Source organism: Falco cherrug, chromosome 4 (assembly GCF_023634085.1).
Source record: "Falco cherrug isolate bFalChe1 chromosome 4, bFalChe1.pri, whole genome shotgun sequence".
Taxonomy (NCBI): Eukaryota; Metazoa; Chordata; class Aves; order Falconiformes; family Falconidae; genus Falco; species Falco cherrug.
Window position 1 is genome coordinate 8,928,559 of NC_073700.1, and position 26,917 is coordinate 8,955,475.

The 26,917-nt window shown below is 36.2% G+C and overlaps 1 protein-coding gene across 5 annotated transcripts in view; it reads left to right on the forward strand.

Moving 5' to 3' along the window:
- The window catches only part of CACNA2D3 (calcium voltage-gated channel auxiliary subunit alpha2delta 3), a 469,002-nt gene that overhangs the window by 165,366 nt on the left and 276,719 nt on the right, over window positions 1–26,917 (forward strand). For all 5 annotated transcript variants that reach the window (XR_003559900.2, XR_003559897.2, XR_003559899.2 and 2 more), the window contains one exon: window positions 14,660–14,822. Coding sequence is in view for 2 of the 5 variants with exons in the window: in XM_027805095.2 (XP_027660896.1) it covers window positions 14,660–14,822 (163 nt within the window). In the remaining 3 variants the exon portion in view is untranslated. The remainder of the gene's footprint in view (window positions 1–14,659; window positions 14,823–26,917) is intronic.

A 26,917-nucleotide genomic window follows, 5' to 3' on the forward strand; every position in this document is an offset into this window, starting at 1 on the left:
CTCCCAAAATTGAGTTCTGGCAGTATGTTCAGAGACTTGAATAGGCATATGCTTGATTGTAGTCTGGGTGGAGAGAAAGATCCACAGAGCTCTATTTCAGTTCCTTCTGTATTTTCCCACAGTATGAATTAATCACATCTACTACTAATTATATACTTGCAACATTCTAAATTCCTGCATAAACTGTGGAAAAATGTTAAGACGCTTCCAAGGCTGGACCAGCTTTAACAATGAGTCTGTATATATGCTTTTGCAATTGTTTGCTGTGCGTCATATTCAAACCCAGTTATGTTCTGCAGATTTACTCTGCTGTGCTTTGATGGTGATTTACACTCCTAGGGAAGCAGTTGGGTGAAACTATGTCTCAGAAATGTGGAAGCTTAATATAAATAAATTAAACACAGGCACTTGATTTAAGTGAATCACAGCCTTTTGACATTTATAATTTCAACACATGACTGTAACCAGCTAGTCAACCTCTGTGACTCATGGTGATGCTTAAGCTATTGGCTTGGTAGAAAATGTAAAAAGGAAGGGGTACTTTTTAGCTATTCTAGGATGCCTTCTGGCCTGCATCCACACAAGTGAGGCAGATTCAGTGATACTAACAACATATTAGGAAGCAGTCTTACTACTTATCATTCTGAGTTAATGATGCCCTGATTAGCTTGTCTATAAACATTAGGTCAAATAAAGAGTTTCTTCCAGGCTTTGAGATACAGGCAGATAGTTATTTTGTTGCTGCTAAAAATAGTACCGTGGCCTGACTATGGTGGCGAAATTATTTCAGTAGATAAGTCTGAGAGAGAGATAAATTCTTTCTGTTGCTAATGTTGCTCTTCCCTGGAGTTAGACAATGTTATGCAAGCTGCTGTGTGAAGATTTCATCCTAAGGGAACCTGTTAGGAAGTTGCGTTAACATGATCACAAGGTGCAGGTGCTGCATTCGGAATCGGCAGGTTCGAACAGGACCTTTTCAGTATGGTCGGTTGAAGGGCTCAAGCAGGAAATCTGGAGTATCACTCTGTTATTGTCGGCGATATATATTAGAGGTGTTGATACTGAAGTACCAGCAGTGCTTTGAAAGGCTAGTAATGCTGTGGGACATTTTATATCGGGCAGTATCAGTCCTGCAAGACTGATAAATGTGGTAATTCCTGTCTTATGGCTAGGAAATCAAGATCAATCTATGCCCTGAGAGATGCTGATTTGGGTGGGTGTTTTTCTGCGTTTTTAACAAAGTGGTTAAAGATCAGTAACTATTGAAAAGTCAATTTTCAGCAAGATTTTGTTGTGGAAATATATAGATATGCTTGAGACTTCTAATTTGAAGTAAAAAAAAATAATAAAAAATTGCTATCTCCTTGAAGTGGAACAGAAAATTTTGATTTTCAGAAACTCCATTTAGAATTTCACAATTCTTGCTGGAACTTCATCAACCTACTAATCTGTTGTTCGTAGCAAAGCGTCAAATGGTAAGACTCCAGTGAAGCTGGTGTAAAGTAAGTTTTTTATTTTATCTGGTTTGCTCAAGTCCATTTCATGTAAACTGGATCTAGGAAGATCAGAGAGAAACAAAGAGTGAATAGAGTAAGAGAAACAAATGTTAAAGCTCTTATTACCATCTTCAGTAGGTTCTTCAGCAGGTCTGTTGAAACACTGGGCAGCAGTATGATGGGATGTACAAACACTGCCACTGGAAATACTCTGAAAATTTGAGAATCATGAACATTGGAGCTAACCAGGAAAGATGCTGGTGAGCTAATCTTGGCTCTTTCCACGGAGAACTGTAGAGTGCTGGCTGTATATTGAGACTGTCTTCTCTCTTTCCATGTGTTAATATTTGCCTGACAAAGTCCTGGCCCTCAGTAATTACTGTAAGGTTCAGCTAGGAGAAAAAAACAATTTAACACTTGAACTTTGGCTGGAAGATGCTGGTGTTGTGCATTAATACTTTGATCTGGGAGCACATGAAAATGTATTAAACATGTGGGTCTTGTACTATCAGCACCACTGATCTCTTTCCAAATGTCTTTAGTGAAGACCAGAAAGATGATTTGCTCTTTGGCCACTTCTGATTGTGTGAATGCTTGGGAGCTGTGAAGAACTATTGGTGCAAAGAAGCACTAAAAGTCAAAATTATTTCACCTTCTCAGGCACACTCAGAGACTTTGGGGAGTGAGTATTAAAATGTGCAGTTGGAAACCCTCTTAATTCTTCTGTACATAAAAGTGGTATGGTATCAGATTAGCTCCTTAGTCATGTATACACTTCAAGATAAAGGGACAGCTATTGTTTTCAGCTGCAGCAACCACTGTTCACATTGAATTCAAAGTCTCTGCATAGCTGTAACAGAGATGAGAAGCTTTTTTTTTAATTGAATGTCTCATTTCCTTGAAGCATTTAGGGCTTGTCAGTGTCTAAGTGAACCCAAGATGCTGACAAATATGCAAGTTATCTGTAAAGCAGTTAAAGTACAGGATATGTGTAAGTGGACACATTCTTATGATTAGGAAATAATCCTCTATTAATAATAAGCCTTCCTGTTGTAAAACTCTTTCTAAATGCAACAATATTCAGCATGGGAATTGGAGAGATTTCAGGGATGTCATTTCCTTATTCACAATCAGATTTGCTATAAACAGACTGCAAATTTTCAGTGTCATCATATAACTCAGGTAAACCTAAACTCACATCTGTACTCCAAGGACCTGAACGTTTGCTGAGGAATTATCCATGGCATATTTCTGTTTTAAGATGATGCATGCTACATTAGGCATTTTGAACAGTATCCATTAGCATAAGCCCTTCTGTCTTCAAAAATATTTTTTGTCACTAAAGTTTGTCTGGTTTAGGTCTCTGTGTTTGTTTAAACTACAGATCAGTAAATGGCTGATATGTGTATTACATTTCAGGATTTCTTCATGATACGTTGTATGAATTGTTGTTCAGATCCCTGTGTGGTCTAGTCACTCTGTATATTATTTCAGTGAAATAGCTAATGACAAGATGGTTACTTAATGAAGTGCTTTCATGGCACCTTATTTAGGAGGGAGGATCTTTTTCTGGCAGTTGAAGGCTAGTGTAACAATGTCTAGTGTAATTTCTCCCTTGGAATCTACATATAGTGAGTCATCTGTGTAGTAAGCTTGTGTCCGGGAAGTCTGAATTAATAACCTCTGGGTCAGCCTCACAATTTTTTCATTATTTCGAATATTTTCTCCTGTTGGTTAAGCCTTTTGTTCGAGATGACACTGAATTGCAGTGGTTGGATGGCTTACGACCTGTATTTTTCAGGGAAGGCTATTGGTACTACGTGTCGTTTGTCACAGACTTGAAGCAAGCATGGAAGTAAGATACATTAAATATAGTCATTATCAATTCAAATAAGACTTAAAAAGATCAAGTATTTTATTATGGATATTGTTTTAGCAGTGGCAATAAGCTCAGAGTCAGCATATTCAAAACTGATAAATCTTCCTGTGAAGGAGTACGTTCTATTTGTACTGATCTTTTTTTCTACAATAAATGGTTAAAGCAGATGCAGGAGTTGCCTGAAAATCATAATTAGCAACTTATATAGCTCTTGTACATTTGGTTCTTTTCTATATCTGTTTTCTATATCATGTTTTCCATTAAGAAGATAGTAGCAATTAAGAAAAAAACCCAAACCCTTATGTGTGTGTCCTTAAAAATGTCATTCTTTGTATGATGTTCTGGTAACAAAAGAAGCAGAATCTGAGATAAACATCTGGTAGGAATGAAGGGTTCTTCATGTTTTTTACCAGATGAGCATTTCAGAATCATTTGTGACTGGATGATACCGTACTCCTCCTCGTGTCTTCTTGTTTTCAATTTATTCTTTACCAGAGACAGGAAGGGAGCAGTGAAATACGAAATTAGGATGTTTAGAGAGGGTAACTAAAGAGAGCTGCAAAATGGTTTTTAATTTGTTTAGATGGCTGAGAGGCCTCTTTGCATGTGATCTTTCCTGAGGAGCTGAGAGAAACACATAAAGACTCCACGTACCCAGGCTGGACTGCCATTGCCTGCTAGTGACTTCCTCAGTTCTCAGCAGAAACTTCAGGCAAGGCCCTTCCTAGGAATGTTTCTTGGATTCTTTAGAGTCTTTGGAAGATGTTATCTCACCCGCCTCTTTAGCTTGCACTTCTAATACTTGTAAACAACACTGGCGAGCAAGCTGGATTGCGGGGTAGATGATAGAACTACCGGTTCTCCCATCACCCAGATGAGTTTCGAACTAGAATTTTATGACTTTGATTGCCTTGGTTTGCCTGACCTTTTCTGAAAGTGTTTATCCGGTTTAATTCATAACAGATAGAAGTGCCACACGATACAGCTAGAACATGGAAAATGGTAGTGTTTCTGAATATCTAGTTTCTTCAGTTGCTTTCAGAGCCTTACACTAGGCTGTGGTTTGACCATAACTCTGAAGTTATGTGTAGAAGTACAATAGCAACACAGTCTACAGCTCAGTAAGTGTGCTAGCGAATCGTTCCATGAGTATCTGAGACTTTAATACAGTGAAGAAATAATTATACAGACTCCAGATATGTTTCATGATGTTGCTCTGATGAGTTCAGTTTATATAATGTGTTCCTTTATTGCTGCTGTTATATTTATCATTGCTAACCTGTCCTTACTTGATGCGAAAAACGGTTAAAAGATGAAAACATAAAGAGACCGCTTTTATATTTCATAATCTTAACTCTTGGCCTGCACCAGTCACTCACTCAACTCGCACAAGCTCAGGAAGTGAATTGTGTGCAGGTGTTCATTTTACCCATGCAGATATTTTGCAATATCCATGTTCTCAACCTGTCCCTCTTTCCATCCTCCCCCCTCCAGCCTAGATCCCAGGCCAGATATAAAGTGGTATTTAAGACAAATCTGCCTCAGCTGGTTTATGTGGATTCTGAGATCCTATATCTAGGACTCATGCTTGTTGAATGAAGTCAAGAAAAGACTTAAGAAAATGACATGTAAAAGTATTTTCTTTATGTATTTTTTAAAATTCATTCATGCAATCAGCACTGTAAAGAATAAGAAGGGATACTTGCAGTTCAGCAACAATCCCATCAGAAAGCACTCTGTTCTTAGTGTGATCTACAGGTTTGAAGGGTTCTCTCATAGTGTAACTTGAAAGTTAGTGTACTCCAATATATTAGCACATAACTACAGATTGCAAAATATTCTCTTAAAATTAAGGTTTTTATTTTATCCACCCTTTGTAGAATAAGTATTCTCATAACCATTTTTGTGAGGTTTTTTTCTAACACTTCAAATTTATTTTATTAATAAAAGAGATGCCATTGTGTGTCATCATTCCATTCCCCCCCACCTTCAAACTGTGTGGCTCTGGAGACATGTGTTTCTTTTATTAAATTAACTCATCATTGTGGTCTTGTTATTTCAACTGTGGGCTTAGCTAACCAAATTTCTATATTGCATGAGAGAGTCATTAATCATTTGAAGAGGATTTGTATACATTCAGTTGCTCAGCATCTCATCTCTCACTTTATTCCCAAATAAATTCAATAATGTTGCACGTGTTCTTTTGCTTTCCTTTGTGCAGTCAATAATATTAATTTAACCTCCTGTGTGTGTGCTGGGTGGTTGGGAGTAACAAAACTTGGATTGCAGTGAGCACCATGAAATTTTGTTCTGTTACAGTTCTTCAGTATGTAATTATTTTGATTATCCCCCATTGGTATGAAAAAAAATTTTGGTAAAATACAAATTTAATGCATCATTCAGAGCCACAGTTACTGTTCAAATGTTGTCTGCTGGATGTGAACTGCCTATTACTTTCTGTTTTATGAGGGATAATTATTAATACCCAACCTAGCAAAACATTATATATATATATATATAGGTTATCTACTGTCCCTGGGCGTATCTTGTTGAGGAGGCGGTACAGATTTTGCTGTGTACAGAGCAGCGTTATATGCATGCCTTAGACTATGAAGAGCCTGGGTTAAAGTTGCTGCTCATGGGAGACAGAGAAGATGCAGAGCTTGAGGAATGTTTTTTCTTCCTGCTTGGAAGTAGGAATGAGGCACTTAGGGCATATGCTTGTAAAAGGCACAAAGAAGTCAGATACGTCTGCACTGATAATTAAAAGCAGCCTTGAGGTTGTCATCAACCTGAATGTGTCAGATCAGCTGAACATGCATGGAACGACACTGATTTACTTTAAAACTTTTCAGCTTGTCTGTTTGTGAAATAGTTTGCTTTTCTATTTTTATAGCCCATTTTAAACTCTATAGAGAGTTTTTTTTAAATTTTCTATATTGAACACCTATTCATTGCTTACCTTGTGAGGTGGAAAACTTTCAGAAAATATTACTGCATTGATTTTAAAGCAAGTCTGTAATTTTTGTATTTTCTTTTACAAAATTGTTTTATAGATGTTGTTGATCCTTCTTGTTCAGTAGCTTAGTATGATCTACAGGGGTTTAAAAAGAAATGGAGTCCTGTGGTTCTAGTTAGTAATGAAAATGGTATTATTTATTTTTATTTTTATTAAATAATTTACAATTATTCAATGACAATATTTACAATTACATATTGAGGCAAAGTCGTGCAGGTTTTTTTGCATCTATTAAGAGATGCCCCATAAAATTGGTTTTGGGAATATTTGAGTTAGTGGATTAGAGGGGAGAAATTAATTGATGGTTGGCTTGAGGCACACAATCTTTTCCAGAAGTGGACTGTGAAGGTAAACACAACAAACTTTAAATTGTACTTAATTAACCTTTTAAATGTGAAAAGTACCTCCACAATACTGTTCAGGTTTAAAATATGCCTAACCTTGTGCCTAGAGCATGGTGAGTAAAAGTCGGTAGTTAGTCCTGTAAAAATCAGACACTTGGTTTTTGCTTCTTTTCCAAGTTGCTGAAAAAGTGATCTGCTCACTCACTTTTTCAAAAGTAGTGTTAAACCCCCACCCAGATATTTTAAAATCAAGCTGCTGTTTCCGTTATGTATCAAACTGCATTTCTATTTCTGTCTTTAGACTTTAAAAGCGAAGAATGGCTGAAAGCCTTCTCCAGTGTGTGTCTGTGCACCTTAACCGCTTAACAAAGCTGCAGACATCTTATAGCCCCGCCACCCCAGGCATCCTGACAACTTGTCGGCATGTGTTTTGCTATAAGTATTTTACATCTGTGTTTTGGCCACACCTACATCAGTGAGATAGCGCTTCTAAAAATAAAATGGGGCATAGTGAGGGTTTTTAATGCTCTGAAAATAAGTAAGTCTTGACTAGATTAATATTGACGTTGTATCTTGGTTTTCCTAGTATGAAAAGGCAGGATCACCACTACTGTGCCATAGAAGTAACGGCAAACTTGACGAAAATATTCAAAAAATGTTTCAACATCCTCAAGTGTTCAGAAGTGCTTATTAGTCTTCTCTTGTTTCCTTTGCTGTTGCACAGACCTTGTCCTTTTGGAGTGAAAAGATGCAGGCTAATTGCTGCTTCTTCCAAAGTGTGGTTTAAATAAAGCCCATCAAAACTCTCATGTTTATTAGCAAGAAAAACGAACCTCTTCTATTAGTATATTTCTGACTTGGAAGCATTAAGTGTAGAGTTCTCTACTGCATCCCTCAGGAGCCAGTTGGGAAGATGCACCCTCAGCGGACGTGCAGTGCCAAGGGAGCTCTGCCGGGGCTGCGGGCAGAGTGGGGGTGCAGGAGGGAAACGCTTTAGGTGCAGCTGGGAAGGGGCTGCCCCAGCCCCAGCGGTACGTCTGTCACGCTTGCTTAGCAATAGATGATGATAAGCCTTATCAAAGGACCATGCTGCTGTACTGGTAGATTTCCCAGGTTGAAGGATTTTTGCCTTTGTTGTTATTTCACAGTAGTAGAGTGTAAGCTCATTAACTGAGATGCAGGCTTTCTGGTATTTGTTGCAATTATGTGGTTTTGAAATGCTCAGTCTTTGCAAATGCCCAGCCTCTACCATCACTGTATTCTGATTATAAGGTGATTCACATAAGTCATGAAATTCTTTAACATTGCTCTAGAAATTTTCAGTAAATTGTCTCCATGGTTTGTTGCAGCTCCAGGAGCACGATAACTGGCCCTGAACCTACTCGGCTATGTAACTGGTACCTTTTTAATATACATCCATTGGGAGGAGGGAGAAATTACTCCCTACTGCAGTAGGGGTTTGTTTTGCTTTTTGGCAGAAAGTATTCCTTGGAGTTTTTTATGTGTATGAAAATGAATACACTGAACACTTGCATTTCTAAGACCCAGCAAAAACATTAGCTCTCCAGTAAGGCTTGTCATACAGGTGTCTGAAATGTCAAACTGAAAGCCTGTTACGGAAGGTTTTTCTCCTTTCTTGTGGTGTTTACTAAATATCAGGGTCACCAAAGAGGTTTTTGTTCAGCCTTCTGACAAAAAAAGAACCTTGAGGGCTTTTGCATGTAGAAATAGATATTTTTGAAGTTATTTATCTGTAAAGGAAAAGGAGGCTTCATCTGAAACTTGTAACCTAAAGTGACTCTTTTTTAACTTTAGCAGTTGATTTAAAACAGCCATCATAATTATTTACTACTTCCCACTTATAGTGAATCAGTAAATCCTTACAAGACCTCTGAGACCCTGATGCATTATCAATTTACATGCTGGTATAACTGATTTTATACTGTAATAAAGTATTATTTATTTATCCTGTTTTAAGAATATTTTAATAGGGTAATTATATTGGGAGAGAATGGATAGCCTGGGGAAAGGTCATCTTAATTAGATTAGTTATTTTTGCAAGGATGCAAGTAACATGTCTGTACTGCTTCCATAATTAGAGAGGGACTCATAACATTTCAAAATCCCAGTGTTTTCTGAACCTGGCTGTTGCATAAAGACATGAAAAAAAGAGGGAGAAAAAGCTTTGGAAGTTCCTGTAGAGGAGCAAGAAAGAAACTATAAAGATTGTATCTTACAACAAGAGATGACAGTTTTCTTAAATTTAAAAGCTTTTTAAAATTCAGAAGAGTTTTTATTCAACGAGGCAGTTTGCTTTTATGACCTTTTATACTTGCTCACTAAACATCAGACTAAGTTCTTGAATATGAGAGCTTTAATCATATGCTTCCAAATGTAAATTCTCTTTACTGGACAACTGTCAGAAGAAAATTTTTTGAGCCTTAGAAACTGATACACATTCAGTCATCTCCCTCTTTGTTAACGCATGAATACCAGCGGAGACTGTTGTCAATGTGTTTTGTAGCAGGAAAGCCTCTATGAGTGGATAACTTTTCGTATTCTGTTGTTTACATGTTATTTCTGCCCTCTCAGAGTTGTGTCTTACTTGTCAGAGTCTTGAGAAAAGAGACTTTTCTATTTTTTTATTTTCATTGATGATAATAGCTGTCTTTGAAACTGTCATTGATACTCTAATTATTGTTCATTTCTAGCTGTGTGTGCTATTGAATGCTAGGTTTTGCTTTCCCCTTAATTTTCCATGTCGTTTGTTACTTTTTCATTTTCTCTGTCATGCTCTAGCATTTTGAGATTTAAAGCAAATTCCATAAATTTTCCTTGATTTGGTGTCTTCCAGAGATGTGCAGCTTTGTCTTTCGATGAGCTGTATAGTTGCAGAGAAACACTGTGAAGATGGTTCTTGCATAGTTAAAAATTATCAGTGTAGCCCCAATACTGCTATAGTGCTGACCCATTAGGGCAAATCATTCCCATTTGTGTTCTTTCACCTTCCTAGTCTTCATAGTTCTCTGAATGGGATTTTTTTTATTTTTTTATACTGTATTGGTAAAAATAATTTCTGTACTATAGAAAAAAAAAAAATCATACTAGAATTGTGGCTTGCGTTGTTTCATACCACTAAAACAAAATACTTCATTTTAAAATAAGATGAAACAAATATGTGTTTACTCTCATATGCCAAGTACTCTCGAAGTTGCAAAGGCAATTTGCATTAGAATGTATCTTTTAAATGAAACAGTAAATATTTATATTTAAATAAATAGGCTGTTTACAGTGTTAACAAATATTTGATAAATAATTTAAGCATCACAGGCTATCTGTTTAAAGTAAGATAAATGTAAATGGAAATACAGAATGTCATTCATCTACCACAGTTTGTACAATACTGCAATTATGCAAGACATGTGCAGTACTTCTCAGTATTATATCTAGATTACTGATGTCTTGTTTCAGCAGAGTACTGATTGTAATCAAGGTGCTTGTTTAGTTGAGATGTTATGCCAAAACGAGTGGCTAAACTGAAACAGAGAGCTTCAAAATTTCCTTCTTGCCTTGCAGATCAGTTCTCCCCTGCAGCCTGCCCCTGTGTTCTCATTGCGTGCCACAAACCTTGCACTTCCCCGTAACCGTTCTGGGATACCTTTTGGATGAATGAATGAATGAATGAATTTTTTTAATCATTAACAAATGGCTGCGGCAGCCATCCTAAGAGGCCTTACAGCACATGCTTTTGTATTGTGGCTGAGGCTATCTTACAGTTTTCAAACAAAGCTTGCCTTTGCTAGTCAGTCTGAATGAACCTCCTGATCAATCTCTTAACAGCCCCATAATTCTCTCTGCTACGATTATACCAGTATGTTAGAGCAGCCCAGGGTTCTGCTGACTATTAGCAATATGATTCTTTGTGATTTCTCAGATATGATCAGCTCCTTGCTGAGGCAGAATGGTCCAGTGCTTGTTCAATTGAGAACTACTGATCAGTTTATAGCGGCTTGCATTGGGAAGGCTTTCTTCACAAGGGTAAAATATTAGTATCACATGAAAGCTGAGATTCCTATTTGTCCCCAATTTTTATGGCTTTGCTCTAAGTCTTTTTCATTACGATACAATGAGGGCTTTCAAAATGGTTGATCAAACACTCAGAATGATGCAGATGCTGCAAAGCAATGTACAAACAAAAAACCCCAGTATGTTTACTTGAACAAATTTAAATGCACAAAAGTATCAAAGTTCATGTTTAGATCTTGAGATGTATATAACAGATTACACAAATGGGATTTCCTTTGAGTGTTTTTTTCCACTTTTTTGCTCACCATGCAAGTCTATATTTAAGTTTAGTGTAAACTTACTCATTAACCAAGCCACAGTAAAGCCTGGCTACGCTCCCACCCTGGGTAATTATTTTGTTATTTATTAGACTAATAACTTTTTGGCATGTTAAATTGTGTGCACTCAGAACTCACCTAGTTAAGGTTGCAACAAGGATTGACCTCCATTGACAAGATTAAATTGAAGTCATTTTCTCTTAGAGCTTAGCAGGTGGAGTATTTGTGTTGTCAGCAAACAGGACTTTATCCTCTTTCCCTTGGGCATTATCTCAAATGCAGTGTCAGAATGTCAGATGGATTTATTTTAATATTTTTTTCTCCAATTTTTATTTTTAATATTTCTTCTATCACCTTTCAGCTGTCACACTCAATGATTTCCTTGGAAGGAAATTGCCCCAAAGAAGCCACTGTATAACAGCTCTGCTTAAATGCTGATCTTTTTCAGTAGTATTTTTGAGCTGTATATTTTACCTGATGTTTAATCCTTAGAATTTGCAGGACTGTCTTAAATATGTTATTTTTGTAGGCTTTTCATTTTCAAAAAAAAAAAAAAAAAAGACCCAAAAAACAAATCCAACAAACCAACCCACTCCCCCACGCCCCAACCCCAACTGAAACAGAAAAAAACCCTTAGGAAATTATTAATTATCTGTAATACCATAAGGACTACTCTATGCTCCAATTTGTTTTAACATCCCCAACCCCCCATATTATTGTGTATATGCTTGTAGAATTGAAAAGAGAAAATACAGACTCAGACCAACAAATCAGTGAATACTAAATCAACCAAAGAAACATTCAGTCCTAAATACCATTAATTGTCAAATGAATGGTTTAATTTATTTAGAATATAGGAGATTTTAATACTTGGCTAGCCTTGCCACTCACAGAACATGATGGAGGAGGATGTGTACTAATTAACTCTTTGGAAAAGGAAATAAACCACTGAATGAAAGGAAATAGAATTATTTTAGAGGTTATTTCAATGTATATTCTTACATGCTTATTTGAACTTTTTCCATTTTTCCTACCATGTCTAAAATATTACAAAACCCATGGGCCAGGTAAATTTATGCCCTTGAAATCATTAAGTCTGTATGTGAATTACTGTAGAAATTATTCTGGTTTGTAACTTAAACTCAGTTAAAAAAGATCAGTATGTTGCTACATATTGTAGTGCAGAATCTCTAACCCCCAAAGGTGTTCACCTTTGACATAAAGTCTAATATTTAAGTACAACTTCTGTGTTAAAACTTGGAGTTAGGTGTTGTGAATACTTTCAACACTGGTCTTTAATAAGAAAACAAAAAAAACACCCCCCTCTTATTTCTCTGTGACCATCCTGAGAAGACTTACAAAGCCAAGAAACATCATGGAAAAAACAGAATGGCTTATCTGCAGCTCTGGCAGTTGTGGAGGCAATGCCATGTTCAACAGACTGAAAGGAAAACAAACCCATGTCTTTAAGGACAAGAATACAAGTGGTTTGGAAATGAGATGAAACAGTCACACTCACTCTGCTGGAACATAGCTGGCCAGGGGGTGTGAAGAGAGAGGTGGCTGGTGAGAAAGAAGCATGAAATATATAACCTTATTTATCACTGTACTGCCAGGGGGTGTAATATCAGCCTTTCTTCCACACTTAGATACTATCTAATACATCACGGAAAACCTACACAGATTACTTCTTCCTTGCTTGGAATTGGAATAGAATTGCAGTTTACAACAGTCATTAGTGCATGGCTTAATGTTGGAAGGAGTATTCAATTTCTTTCTAAGATGGGAAATATGAGTTGGCCTTTCAAGTCTTCTGCCAGCTGTCTCTGGCTTTTACTGAAAGGGTAAACTGAAAAAGCTGCTGTCTCATGTGGGTGGCAGGCATGCAGTGCAGTTAACGATCCATGATAAACCTGGATAATAAACAGAGTAGGAGAAGATTTCTCCCAAATAGAATGAGAACTTATATTTCTTGGAAATTACCATGTTTCTCCATCCTTTTGGTTTTGGTATGAGAAGAATCAAATCTAGAACAGTCACAATCACCCAAATGGTATAGAGAAGGGTAACATCTATGGGGGTGTTCAATCATTATACTAATTTTTGGAATTGCTTAATGAAACTACAGCTTAACACAAATGATCTCTCTACGCTTTTTGGTTTGGTCCCCCCCATCCCGTCCCCACCCCCCCCACGTGGCTCCTGGAGGCAGAGGAGGGAAAAAATAAAGACTATTTTGTTTTTTTCCAAAACTTTAGGATTCATTATCTGTATATACTCATGAGATGTATGCAGCAGATTATTTGCCTGATCTCAGTATAAACCAATTAAAGTAAAATAACTTTAAGGTCAAATGTTTAATCACATCAATTAATTTCTGTTAAATTGATTTTCAAATACTGATGTGTTTCAATCTTTCTTATATGTGAGTAATAGTATGTGGAACAATGAATTTGTCTGAGTATTTCTGTCATACACAGAAGGTCCTCAAAATCTAGCTCATATACAGGGACTTCTATTGCATTCTACTTTCATCTAAAATCCTGTTTTAGCTTTGTAAATGGTATAATATATTTATCCTTTTACAGGCTGTACAGGTATATCTATGATATGTGAATGCTTAGATTCATGTCTAATTATTATATTGATTTACTCTCAAATGGATAGTTAGGGCAGAGACTCATATTTAAATCAGAGTCTTCAAAGACACTAAACTTTTTAGTCTCTTTCAATTACGAAACTCATCACAAAATTTTGCCAAGGGTTAAGGTTATTTAAGAGGTTCAAAAGTAGTCTTCACTGTTTGTTGCCTTCAAAGCTTGATAGGATATCTGGTTAAACTAGGTCATAAAGAAATCAATAATTTTATCTAAATTGCTTTTGCTTATCTTGTTATAGTTCTATACAAAATAGGCAGAATACTCTTTAGGAATCTGTACAGGCAGACAATAATTTCTTGTTCAAAATAAGTCACGGCTAAGTTTAGATGTCCTTATTAAAGTATGCATATTTTTACAATAGCTACTATGATGTGCATTTGTAAAATTCAGCAGAAAGAAAATATTTTGCTTTAGAAAATGTCAGTCAGTACACATTTGGTAAGCAACAACAGCTGTAGTTAATATTGTTATGAAGTAAAAACACCTTTAGTTTGTCAAGACCTAAGTTCAGCACTGATAGCAGTACTTAAACTGATGGAAATAAGCTAAACAGGGAGATCATCATTAAATATTATCCATGGAATTATTTAATTCTAGACAGCTTTGTATTAAGAATAGTGCATACGTTGCTTTTGTTCCAGGTGTTTGCTGAGCTGCCCTTATCGTTTTCAGGGCAGCCAGAGATCTGTGGTAATATGTGGTTTTCTTGATGTATTGATAAATCTGGTTTCAGAAATGTGCCTGCACTAGCAGTATAGAGGGAATCTGAGAGATGACAAAAATATCTTGTTCTTCTATTCTAGATGGAGATACGTGTAAATGTTAATCAATGGATTGATAGATATGTTAAAATATTCAAACGTCACGTTTTTACGCTGAATGTGAATTCTGAATACTGAATGTGGGTTTCTGTTGCAGTATGAATACTTCAATGCTGTGCTCATAAATGAACGAGATGAAGAAGGAAACTATTTGGAGCTGGGAAAGGAGTTCATTCTGGTGCCAAATGACCACTTCAACAACTTGCCAGTGAACATCAGTCTGAGTGATGTCCAAGTACCAACCAATATGTACAATAAGGGTAAGCTGTTTTATTTCATCATTCTACTGGGGCCAAACATAAGAACTTTAAAATGCACCTGTTGGTTACCTATATGTTGTATGTGTTTTCCAGTTTGCGATTTAACTGAAAAGAAGCATGGAAGAATGCTTAAAGTATGACAGTTCTGTAATATCTTTTGTTCTGTGGCAATTCAGCAATTTAATTTGGTCAATGAATTGCATATTAGACTTGCATGAATTCTGCCATACAATATGGCAGATTATGTTTATTCTTATGATTTATTTTCTGGAATCTCCAGATCAGCTGAACAGATCTTACATTGTCTTACATCACTTACAACTTACATTCTGTCTTTGCTGAGAGCTAGAAATGTCTTTGAAAGATACAGGGTAGATGGGAGGGGAATGTTTTATTAGATTTATTCTCTCAAGCTTCTGGGAATAATTCTAGCTGTATATGACTGTACACACAGCTGCTGTGAGTTTCCAGACAATATTTAGGGGGAATAAACTACATTAAAATTTCTACTCCCCTGACTATTTGTCATAGGTGCTGGATAGCACATGGCATTAATAGTTGTGTTAGGAGTGATGGACTTAGGTCTGAAAATTTGGAATATAAGCTGAACTCAGGTACCAGTTTGCTCATTTTCCCTTTGCCACATCCATTTGATCAGACAGCAGAAGTTTGTAGTTTTACTGTGCTTAAGCAGCAGCCACCTATTTCTTTTTCCCAAGCCAGTAATAAAACAAAATTTAAGAAGGAAAGCGCCAAAGTTTCTGAAAAATGTCTACAGTATATTTGTCATTGGTCTGTAGAGAGCTGCCTAATCTCGTTATCTGGCTCCTCTTCCTTGTTTTAACTGTAATAAAGACAGCTAAAAATACGTTAAATACTTTCCTCGTGATACATTCCAGGCTAGCAATTGTCGTAATTCATGCAAGGATACTGTATAATCACAAACGGAACGAGAATTAATTTGGATTGGTTGGACTGGTAAGAGAAGCAATTGATATGACAGCTTCTCTTCAAAGTTATGATTCAGACTGAGAATTTTGAGAAGCCGAAAATTGTACAGTGCTGTCTTAAATTAGGGATTACAAAGTAACAAAGCTTCTTAGAGAGTATTTGAAAGGTTGTGCAATGATTAATATGGGATATTTTGAAGAGATTTGGAAAATGCTTAAAGCTTCTAAAGCTACCAAACCATTTTTTTTTGTGCAAGTGCTAATATTTATTTAACTGAGCCTGACTATAAATTCATTCATTCCAGAACTGCTAAGGAGGAAAATAAGGAAAAAAAAAAAAAAAAAAAAAAAAAAAAAAGTCAGGCAATCCTGTTTTTCTGGAGAAGCAAACTAGCCTGAGTAGTTAGGAGAGCTGGAAAACTAAAGGAGCTTCAGCTGCATGATATGTAGTACTGCTGTGTATAGGATACATTTTTCTATGCTGATTAATTACAGGTAAAGCCAAAGTCAAAGGGCTTGTTGCATCTCCTTTTGGCCTCTAATACAGGCACTGCCTGTAGAGATGGGGGAGATAGAGCTCTGTCATGATTCCTGTTTCTACTTTGTCTAATTCAAACCAGCCAAAATCATCACTTCATGCAGCTGCAGAAAAACATTTTTTTTTTATCATTTAAATGTCTTCCAACTGCCAAAATCTGGTTTGTTGCTGACATTTTTGTTACACATGGATATGATAGTCTCGGCTTGGAGACTGACAATGTCTGGAAATGTTACTCTTACCAAGAAGAGGCATGTATACTTCTATTTTTTTGTTGCCTGTTTCTTCAGTTCTGTAATGCAGAGGGGTGATAAGTTAATTAAATCCTAGCCTGAGGGTAGAGGCAGTAGATATTGATAGGTTTACAACTAAGTGTCTTCACACCATATCTCTAGAAAATGCCTGTTGTTCATTTCCAGGTTATGTTTTATTTTATTGAATTACTAGGCAAAACCACAGCCCAAACTCAGTTGAAAACAGGCAAGTGTGGTCGTTGAATATTTAAACACAGGACTCTCAAGTCAGCATAGAAAAAGGAACTTTTTATTTGTAAGCTTATTCTAAGGTTTTTCCTTCATTTTGTTTTTTTTTGCAGTTGTAGAGATATTGATAATTTGCAATGGGTTCAGAGGAGAGTCACAGCACTTGTGAAAGGGCCGAAAAATATGCCTTAGACTGAAATACTGCAGGAGCTCAGTCCATTTAGTTTATTAAAGACATGATTAAAGGATTAATTAGTTGTTGTCTAGTTAATTGCTAATACTAGGCTCTATAATCTGGTTATGAAAGGTTTAAAAACATCCAGTGCCTGAAACTGGGTTCCATTATTTTACATATTGCACAAATATAGGCTCAGTTAAAGCTTTTTTTTTTTTTTTCTGGTGGTTTTTTTGGTCGTTAGGGTTTTTTTGGTTTGTTTTTCAATGAAGATAGTTAATGGTCTATTAGAAGGGTGTTGTCCTGTGTCTTTCCCCCCAGGCCCCTAATCCAGAGCAGGTTGTGTTGGTTGTGTGTGTTTGGTGTTTTGTGGGTTTTTTTGTTTTTGTTTTTGTTTTAACTTAGCCTAGAATTACTATTTGGGAAAACCTTTGGCCTGGTCAGCTTGCATATGATCATAATGATCCCTCCCAGCTGTGGAATTGCTGAAGTCAATGAAATTGGCTTAAAAATCACGCGACACAAATGCACTGCTGTTCTTCATGTATCTTCTGGCTCTTTCAGCCTCTGTGTAGAAGAGCTTAAAAATGATGATGATCACAACAGGACTAAATACTTTCCATTTTAAGGAAACCATCCAGTTTAGAACCTGAAAATAAAAAGCAAAAGCAAATTTTGTGACATTTATGATGAAATAAAGAAAGATGAAACACCATAAATATAAAAACTATATTAAAATTTAACATTGAATATTTTTGTAAAGGAAAAAGGAAGAGACCCAATAAAAAAGGCTGCCAATCTAATTTATAAACATACGTGTAACTCTAGTGCTGCCTTTGAGTACAGATTGCATGCATCTATTATAAATGTAGAAGGAAGAGTGTAAATTAGTAAATTTAATAAAGAATCACAGTTCAACATTTACAGTATTCTTGATCAGCGTTTTAAAATATAAAGAGCTGGTCTGGTTATTGATGTGCTTTTATACTTTTCATTCCCATCTACTGCAAAACCCTTGTCCCCTAGTTTCTCCATATCTTACAGTGCTTGTCAATTAATATTAAAAATAGAAGAGTTACTGATCTTTGGACAATAAAGCCTATGGGGCTCAGAAAACAGTATTTTGTCATTCTGATAATGTTCACATACTGAAGGAATTTAAATAAAATTATGGGATGATTGTGCTTTACAGATAAGTGTGCTTATCTGTCTGTCAATACAGAGAGACCTCTGTCAGCTCTAGGCCATTTCACAGCAAGGCTGGGGGTCCATTTAAACTGCAGAACATTCTGATGGAATTGGCCTCCTTAATTTTTCCTGAAAATGACTGCTTATGATGTTTTGCTTTTGAAATGTTTAAGTACACATCGGGATTCTAAATCTGTCAGTGCATTCTGTTTCTTCTCCTTAAGCACAAAGTATTTTCGTTGCCTACAGCTACAGGATTTGCAAGGCAGTATCCTTTTAAACAATGAATAAATAACTATGATTAAGTAAGAATTTCTGTGGTAACTGTCTTAGCAAGCAGTAGCTCTTTCTTCTATCCACAAATTTGGTAACTGGCAATTATCAACTGTCTACAGATTTCTGATAGAAAATAGGGGAAAGGGTCTTAGTAAATTAATCATATGGGTATATTCACAGATGAAAAAAGGGAACAAGAAGGTTACTTTTTTTTTCCATATTAAAAGGAAAGTGTAGTTTTGGAAAGTACAGAATCAATCTGAATGCAGTTTGGACAATGCAGTACCAAGGCAGAAGTCCAGGTGTGAGAACAAGCCTGTGTAAGGCACTGTTTAATTCGGTTGCTGTTGGTTTTTTTTTTAGTAAAGCTCATTTACATGGATTATATATCAGCACCAAAGTCAGTTTTCATATCTCTTTTTCTCTCTCTCTCCTATTAATTCAGAATGTGAGTGATTTGGGACTCACTACTCTGAAACACGTCTTGCATGTGTACTTCCGTAGGTATACCTTCCAAAGATACCAAAGATACTCAGATATTTCTTTCTACACATCAATTGATACATTTTAAACAGCTATTGTGGAAGAGATTGATAATAATGAAAAATGAGCCATGATTAACATAGTTTCAACATTTGCTTTATTACTCTCTGAGATGCTGGTAGTATATTTAGAAGAGCCTAGGAATGTGACATATAATTAAAAAAAAAGGCATCGGAATGTGGGCTAGGCTTTCTGGCAACTATCCATAGAGAACATGGTTTCTGGCAGTAGGATTGCCACTGGGAAAAAGCAGGATTCTATAATGGATTTATGTACACTAGAAGATGATAAAAGAAGGCTTCAGAACATTCAAATCTGATCTTGCAGATGCTGACAGCTGATGAAAGTAAAAAAGAGAGTAGCATTTTACCTTTTGTTAGTATAAGACTGCCTACAGTCTGACTTAAAATTCTACATTATTTGTCCAAAGTACATGAGCTGAAGAAGCTGTTCCAGTTTTATTTTTCTAAGTCTGTGTCACCTCATATTTACCTGTAGTTGTGGACAGTGATAACGTGTTTTCTGCTATTGAGTTTACACTCAGCATTTTTTCAAGTACTTGGAAGAGGCTTGTGAATACTTGGCTAAATATGGATTTCACAGGAATGTAGATAAAAACCAAAGCCAGGGTGAGGGTGAATGTGTCTTGGTGACATACACTTGGAAAACTCTAAAATACGATACCTGTTGAAAAGTGAAGCATAGCATAGTACAGTACCAGAAGTGACACACAGCAGGATCTCATCTGCTTACGTTAGCGTTGCATAAAATCTAGGAAATTCAAGAGGATGTTGTAAATACATCATCTCAGTATCAACTGAAAACAAGTCCTGTTTTTGAGCTTTTGCAGTCAGTCTTTGTTTATATGATAAGGTAAACTTTACATTTGTAGTTTGCAGAAAGAGGAAAAGCCCAGGTTGTCTGATTTTAATATTACAGAAACTTCTAGATGCAAACACTTCTCCTTGCCTTTTAAACTGTCTTTGTATTGTACCTTTCCGGGGGTTTTTTATTAGATCCTCCAGATTGTGGGCTTCTGTATTTTGCACATTTTACTCTCTCATTCTCCTAGTGTTCTTAGTCATTAAAAGTGTTAGATTTATTCACTAACTGACATACTTGACAGACTAATTTAAATGGCACTAAATTCTCCTTTATCAAGTACTGGTGCAAACTAGAGGGTTAGACTACTTGAAGTCAACAACATTATTGTTGCAAAATCAGTATTAGGCTGCAGTTGCCTCTTCCATCCCTAGGAAAGCAAGCAGGCAGCTACTTGGATACATCACAGCAGGTACTTACTGATCTGGAAGACTTCTTAATCCTTTTCCATTTCTGGAGAATTATTCAGTGTGGAATATTTCTGGGACTTGAACTTGCACAACATTTCCAGAATAACTGTAAAGTGTAAGGATTCATAGTGATTTGCGGGGACAGTTGATGCACTACATGTTTTCTCAAAAAGTGTCAAGTCTTTTCTTTAACTACCCTTTGCTGTTACCAAAAATGAAGTAGTTAGAATTTGGGATTTTAAGAAATTACATATCTACAGGCTCTGGTTGAGAATTAAGGGTAGATAGTAGGATTCTTAGATACATACCTCTATAATTTGATTGCCTTGAATAATTGTGGTTTTTACATTGGTAAACAATATCTCACTCAGACCTCTAGATACAAATGAATACAATGAAAAATGAAGTGATGCAGGCCTTTTACAGTAGAAACAATAATGAAACTAAATAGGTTCTAATCACAGCTGGATGCAAGAAAACAGTCTTTACTGAATCTCTGTTTAGAGTAAATGTGCTAAGTGTAACCATTTTTTCACTGTAAGAAATTTAGAGCTAAAGAGACACTCCTACGCCTGAGAGCTTTTTCAAGTATAAAACCATTATTTATTTCTAAAGACTTTGTCTCATAATCTTCATTGTAGCTCTGCCTCCATTTTGGTCTGGACTAAAATATTACACACACAAAGAAAACCTTTCTAAATGTGCCTAAAGAAATAAAAATGCCTTTTATAATGAGGTCAGTTTTACTTTCTTAGTTGGGTACCTGCTGCCTCCATTTCCTATCTTGACATTCCCAGGAAGGCCCAAAGAATGCATGTGGTTATGCAGGAGTATTTTTGTGCTAAATCTTACGTGAACTTACATCATTCTGTCCTCACACTATTTAATCTGTTCCCATTTAGGCCTGTACCAACACCTTGACAACTGCACATTGTGTTCCTTTTCTCATTGCAGTTTTTTCCCCTGCTTACTGAAAAACACTTTCTCCTGGTCCCAGTCCTGAACTTAGATCTCCATTCTCCATATGAGCTAGTAGTTCTTGCTTGATCTCCTTTGTGCTTATGATTATGACAAGGTTTTTCTGTACCTTTGCTAAGAAATTACTGTGCTCTGCCACTTATGCTTGCTGGGCATTATTGTCCCATTCAAACCAGCTGTCATAAGCTGTTCTGTATGCTTTTCCTGAAACTGGTTTGGTAAAAGGAGCTGGATCAGCATTTTTCCTAGCAGAGTGCTTGAAAATAGAATTATTTTGACAGAACTAGGGTGAGGGTGACTGTATGTGAATCTGTCTGCCACCTCTGAGCAGTAGTCTCTGAGGTGGTGGAGGACATAGGCATGTGCCAATAGAGGTAGATTGGGAAAGGAGAATAATCTCTTTACTAGGATTAGATCAGATGCAGCTTGAGCAACATGTCTGGTTTTGCCCTCCCCTCCCCCCCCACCCCCCCAAAAAAAAAAAAAAAAAAAAAGAAAAAAGAGAGGAAAAATAATTTCTTTTGGCAATAGAAAGGAAGTAGGCTTACATAAGTTGACTTAAACTAATGGGAGTTTTTTCCTTTGTTGTCATTTCTAGCTTACTGTATTTATAATCTTGTTTTACTTGCCGAGTTCTATAATGGAGGAATATTTCCTGGAGGATAAACCTTCAGCCTGCTAACACAGCTGACAGTGGAATTAAGTGCATTCTACAGCTTTGCAAGACTTAGTTATCTATTGATTTTTTTGTATTTATTAAGAAGTCATTAAGCAAAGAGTCCAAACTTGCTGCCAGCAAAACCAACAGATTTTCAATTTCAAAATGCTCGTAATTATTTTAGATGTATTTTTATTTTCATCACTAGTGAATGTCAGAGGAAAAGACATATAGGCACATCTATGCTACATGGTAGAGACTTGAGCAGTCTGTTCTTACCCCAAAGGATGTTGACATATATGCACGATTTGCAGGGAGTATTGCATGGAAATGTGGATGCAAGATAGTTTTGTGACCGTGGTTCTGCAACTGAATAATTAAGTCCTCGATCAGAAGAATTTTAATTATTTAGGTGCAGCACAAGGTTAATGTCTCTGTTTTGCTTCCCATCCAGAGATAGCTAGGCTGCCACTTTGCACGGTCTTCCATTTGTACGACATGATGTACAGCTTTTGAGACATGATATTTTTGTATGCCAGTATTTCAGTGCTTGCTTGTTTTCCCATGGTTTCTTTCCAGTGGGATTCCACTGCATAGCCTGAGGCACGGTTTCTCACTTTAAACTCTGTGACTATTGAAGAGTTTTAGACCTGGCTTGGCAATCTGGTGCTCTGCAGCACAGCACAAAGTGCATGCCTCCTCCCCACAGTTATGTTCCATTGATTTCCATGGTCTTAAAATTTAATGCTGGCTGAACTGTTGTGCTCTGTGTGGGGAGATTGAAACCTATGCTTCAAAGTTCTGTGGAACTGACATGCACACCTTTTAGCTTGGGCTTTTTGCACTTTGCTCCTAGTAAAGTCCTGGCATGAATATCACATAAATACTTAAATGCCAGTCATTCTAGATGCACACAAGCAGAAGCACCATGCTGGTACAAATGAATAGGCTTGTTCTCAACAGTCTCAGTTTTGGAATTTTTTCTTCCTAATTTGATTTACAATGATGTCTCTTCAAATTAGTTTAAGCAGGGAAATGTCTACTCTTAGCTTGGACGAATTCTTAGACTCTGTGAAAAAATTGATTTACTGTCTGAAATGCCCAAGTTGAAATGTTGATTGCGATGTGGAAAATCAGGATGTAGCACGTAAAGCACAAAAAGAGCATATTAACATGACCACATACAGTAAAGCCTACGATAATAACTATCTTCCATAAATGACTTTCTGATTTAGGAAGGCACTTTGAAGCACCTTCCTCTTTCCTACTTGTTGCTCAAGCTGAATTAAAATACCAGTGTCTGGGCATGTGCAGATAGTTATTCAAATGCATTTTCATTTTTTAAAACTTGATATTAATAACTGACGCATCTAAAAGGTGATAGACTCTGCTTCAGGGAGGAAGTATGCTCTATGCAGGAAGAAGAAAATACGTTAGAATCAATTACTGATTGTAAGACTGATATGTCAAAATAAAGCATAAAATTTCCTCAAAAGTTACTTTCCAGCATGCATTTATAACGAGGAATAGGGCTTATACTTATTGAACCTTGTTTCAACTTTTTCCTTAAATGAGTACTTTTTAAATTAAGGAAGTTGCATGGACTTTTAGCACAATGCTTACACTCATTTCTTTTCAATGTTGACATTATTTATACTGAATACATTTCTCAGTATTTTCCTACAACTTTGTCTCACATTTCATAATGTCTACTTGTATAAAAGACTGAGTTTTCTTATCCTTTGTTACACCAAGCAAGTTATATTTCATCGTACAGCCACATGATTTGGAAATACATTTTGGGATCACAGTCATGTTTTTATGAGTTTTGTAACTGACCAAATCTTCATTCCCTGTGATAATGTATTTGAGAGGGGAGCAGGTGAACAGTATAGTTTAAATCAAATAATCATAAATGACTTAAAAAAATATCTTTCTTTAATAATAGTTCCGTCCTTCCTACCATTGACATTAGACCGATACATTCTGCTGTTCGGTGGTTTGGCACTAGGAAGGATTTTTTTCTTACTATCGGATTGGCTGGTCTTCAGCTAATACCTACCAGCAGCTCAGAGACTGGTTAACTTATGAAATCTCTGCTACCATCAGTTGGCAGGTGACTTAGTAAATTACTTTTATGTATTTACATCATAGGAAATACAGGTAGGTTACAGGGAAGATTTTTTTTTTAAGGAAGTTGGAGAATAGTGTGAGTCTGGTTAAGTGAAAAATTAATTTCTCCAAATGCTTTTTGTTTGAGGTGTTTAAAAATAACAAAGGATAAAAAAAAATATATATGACATCGTATTGCAGATTGTCAGATATCTATCCAGGTATATTAGATAACGAAGCAGTAGCCTTCATGCAAGATGTTACCGTGTCTTTAGTGACAGAGCAGAAGAACAAGATAGAAAATGTAATTTGATGTTCAGTGTTATACAGTACAAGAGTTAATCTGCTGCTTTGAAAAATAAAAGCAATAATACAAATTTCAACTTAGAGAAGTCTGTCTGACTGTCTTCCATCTGTTCTTTCCATCGTCATACTGTGGTATAGCTGCTGTTCTGGTGGTTTTGAAGTACAGGAAGGGATTTTATCAGTGGTTTTCATAACTGCAGAGGTTTTTTGTGATGGATGCTGAAGTCCATGAATATTTTCAAGCATTTCTGTCAACAGGAGATATGGTTTATGTCAACTCAACTAACAAACATAAGGCACGCAATATGTTGCCGAGAGTCTCAAGCTGTGTCATCAGCATTTAAAAAAAATGGTTAATGAATTAAAATAGATTTAAAAGTTCAATAATATGTAAAAAGATAAAGAAGTCTTCATTAATAATTATCTCAATTATTTTTTCTGAAATTAATACCACACTGAGACTGATTCCATACCATTGGATTTGAAATACACTCAAGTATTAGCAACTGTTTTGACTCTCTAACAGTGATCACCCTGACTAAATATGGATTTATAAAAGTGATTAAAAAGTATCTTACAAATCTTGGAGTACATTTGGACTTCACTCATTTCAGAGACAAGATGACTATAAATATCCTATATTTTCTGATGGATTCCAGTTCAGTTTTTGTTACTGCTCTCATTATTTTCACAATTCAGTTGCTTTCCATGTGGAAAGCCTATATTTAGCTTTCTTCCATGACCTAGTATATTTGATTTGGTCTTTGTTTACAGGCTTGTGATACTTTTCTGCAGAAATAGGCTTTACCTCTTTCTCTTATAGCTTTGCTTATGATGTGATTAGTTGCAGCATCTGTAGGCCTTTTGTGCTTCTCTTTGTCTGTCTTGTTACTTATCATTTACTAGTTGTTGAAAGTGTAGATTTTTATCATGTGACTTAATTTTTGTTTAAAAGCTTTGTGTTATTATTATTTATATTACTGTGGAAAGCCGGCAATCAATTATTTGTGTGCTATTATATGATTTTCTGGGTTGTAGATCATAGACTCATAGAATAGTTTGGGTTGGAAGGAAAATTTAAATGTCATCTATTCCACCCCCACCCCTCTGCAATGAGCAGGGTCGTCTTCAACCTAGATCAGGTTGCTCAGAACCCCGGCCAACCTGACCTTGAATGTTTCCAGGGATGGGGCATCTACCACCTCTCTAGTCAACCTGTTCGAGTCATTCACCACACTTATTGTAAAAAATTTCTTCCTCATATATAGTTTAAATCTGCCCTCTCTTAGTTCAATCATTACCCCTTGCCCTGTAGCAAGATGTTTTCTTACTTTTCTTGCAGTTGTTTCCTTCCTTCTTTTCTAATCACTAGTACCTTAAGACATGATTTATAAACAGTATGAATGCAAACCAGCTTTGAATAATTCTGAACTCAGTGTCTTTAGTTACAAAAGCATGAGGTCTAGTCTGTGCTTTTCTGCTTACCGTGTTTACTTCTTGAGTGCTGCAAACATTGCAAAAGAAGGTCTTAGACTTCACGAATTGTCTTTAAGTTTTGCTTGAACAATTTAGGAACTGGTAAAAAATATCACCTGTGTCAAATGGCATTTTCATTGCATGATTTTCACTGCATGTTAATAGATGAGTTTATGCACTACATGTCAATAAATGCAGACTCGAATCAGAAGTTTTGCTTGCATAGGAAAAAAAATCTGCTGCATGTAATAGAGCCTTCTCTCAAAGATATTGAAATGTGATGAACCACAACCATTTTTGATTAAGTGAGTTTTTTTCAATTTGATACTTAAAAAGAGCTATGAATATTGTTCAGTCATACTTTCCTATCAGTGCCTTCCAAGTAGCTGTCAAAATTATGATTACCTATTTGCTAGAATATTAGAACCAAAAAAAAAATAATTTCTCAAGTGATGCAGAAAGATTATAATCTGCAGCTAGCAGATATGTAAAACCCTTTTCCTGCAAGGTGTGAAATTAAGAAATAAAATCTTGTCTGTCACTGTCGTATATGATTTTATGGACTATGCCTCTGAAAATTCAACATCCTGGAGTTGTTATTTAAAGTTGTGGTCAAATATTGTCCTGGACTGCTATATTTATATTTTGAAGTCCTTCTCCTGAATTGTTTGTCTTCACATTTTAAGATCTCTAGGACAGTGTTTGCACTTTCTTCCTAACTTTGGTCATTGTTTAATTTTAAAGGAACTCTCTTAGTCTGACTGATTTAGTCAAGGTTGCAGAGAATTTCCTATCTTCCCATATTTCTTTGTTTTAACTCTTACTGGCTATTGGACAAAGATGCACAGACTTCTCCACTTGTTCCATCTGGTTTTGCTCAAATTCTGCTTCACATCCGATTCTCAGAGCCTGCTCAGGCTGCTGCTTTGTTCTTGCAAAGGGCTTTAGCTTCAAAGATTCATATTTTTTTCCCTCTTCTCTCCTATTTTTCTTTTTTTCTTCTTCTTCCCCCCCCCCCCCCCTCCCCCTCCCCAGTTCTCTGTCTTTAAAAGCAAGCCTTTTGGAAATGGCATCACCACGCAATACGTATACTGTGCTTTATCTTTCTTGTATCCTGGTCT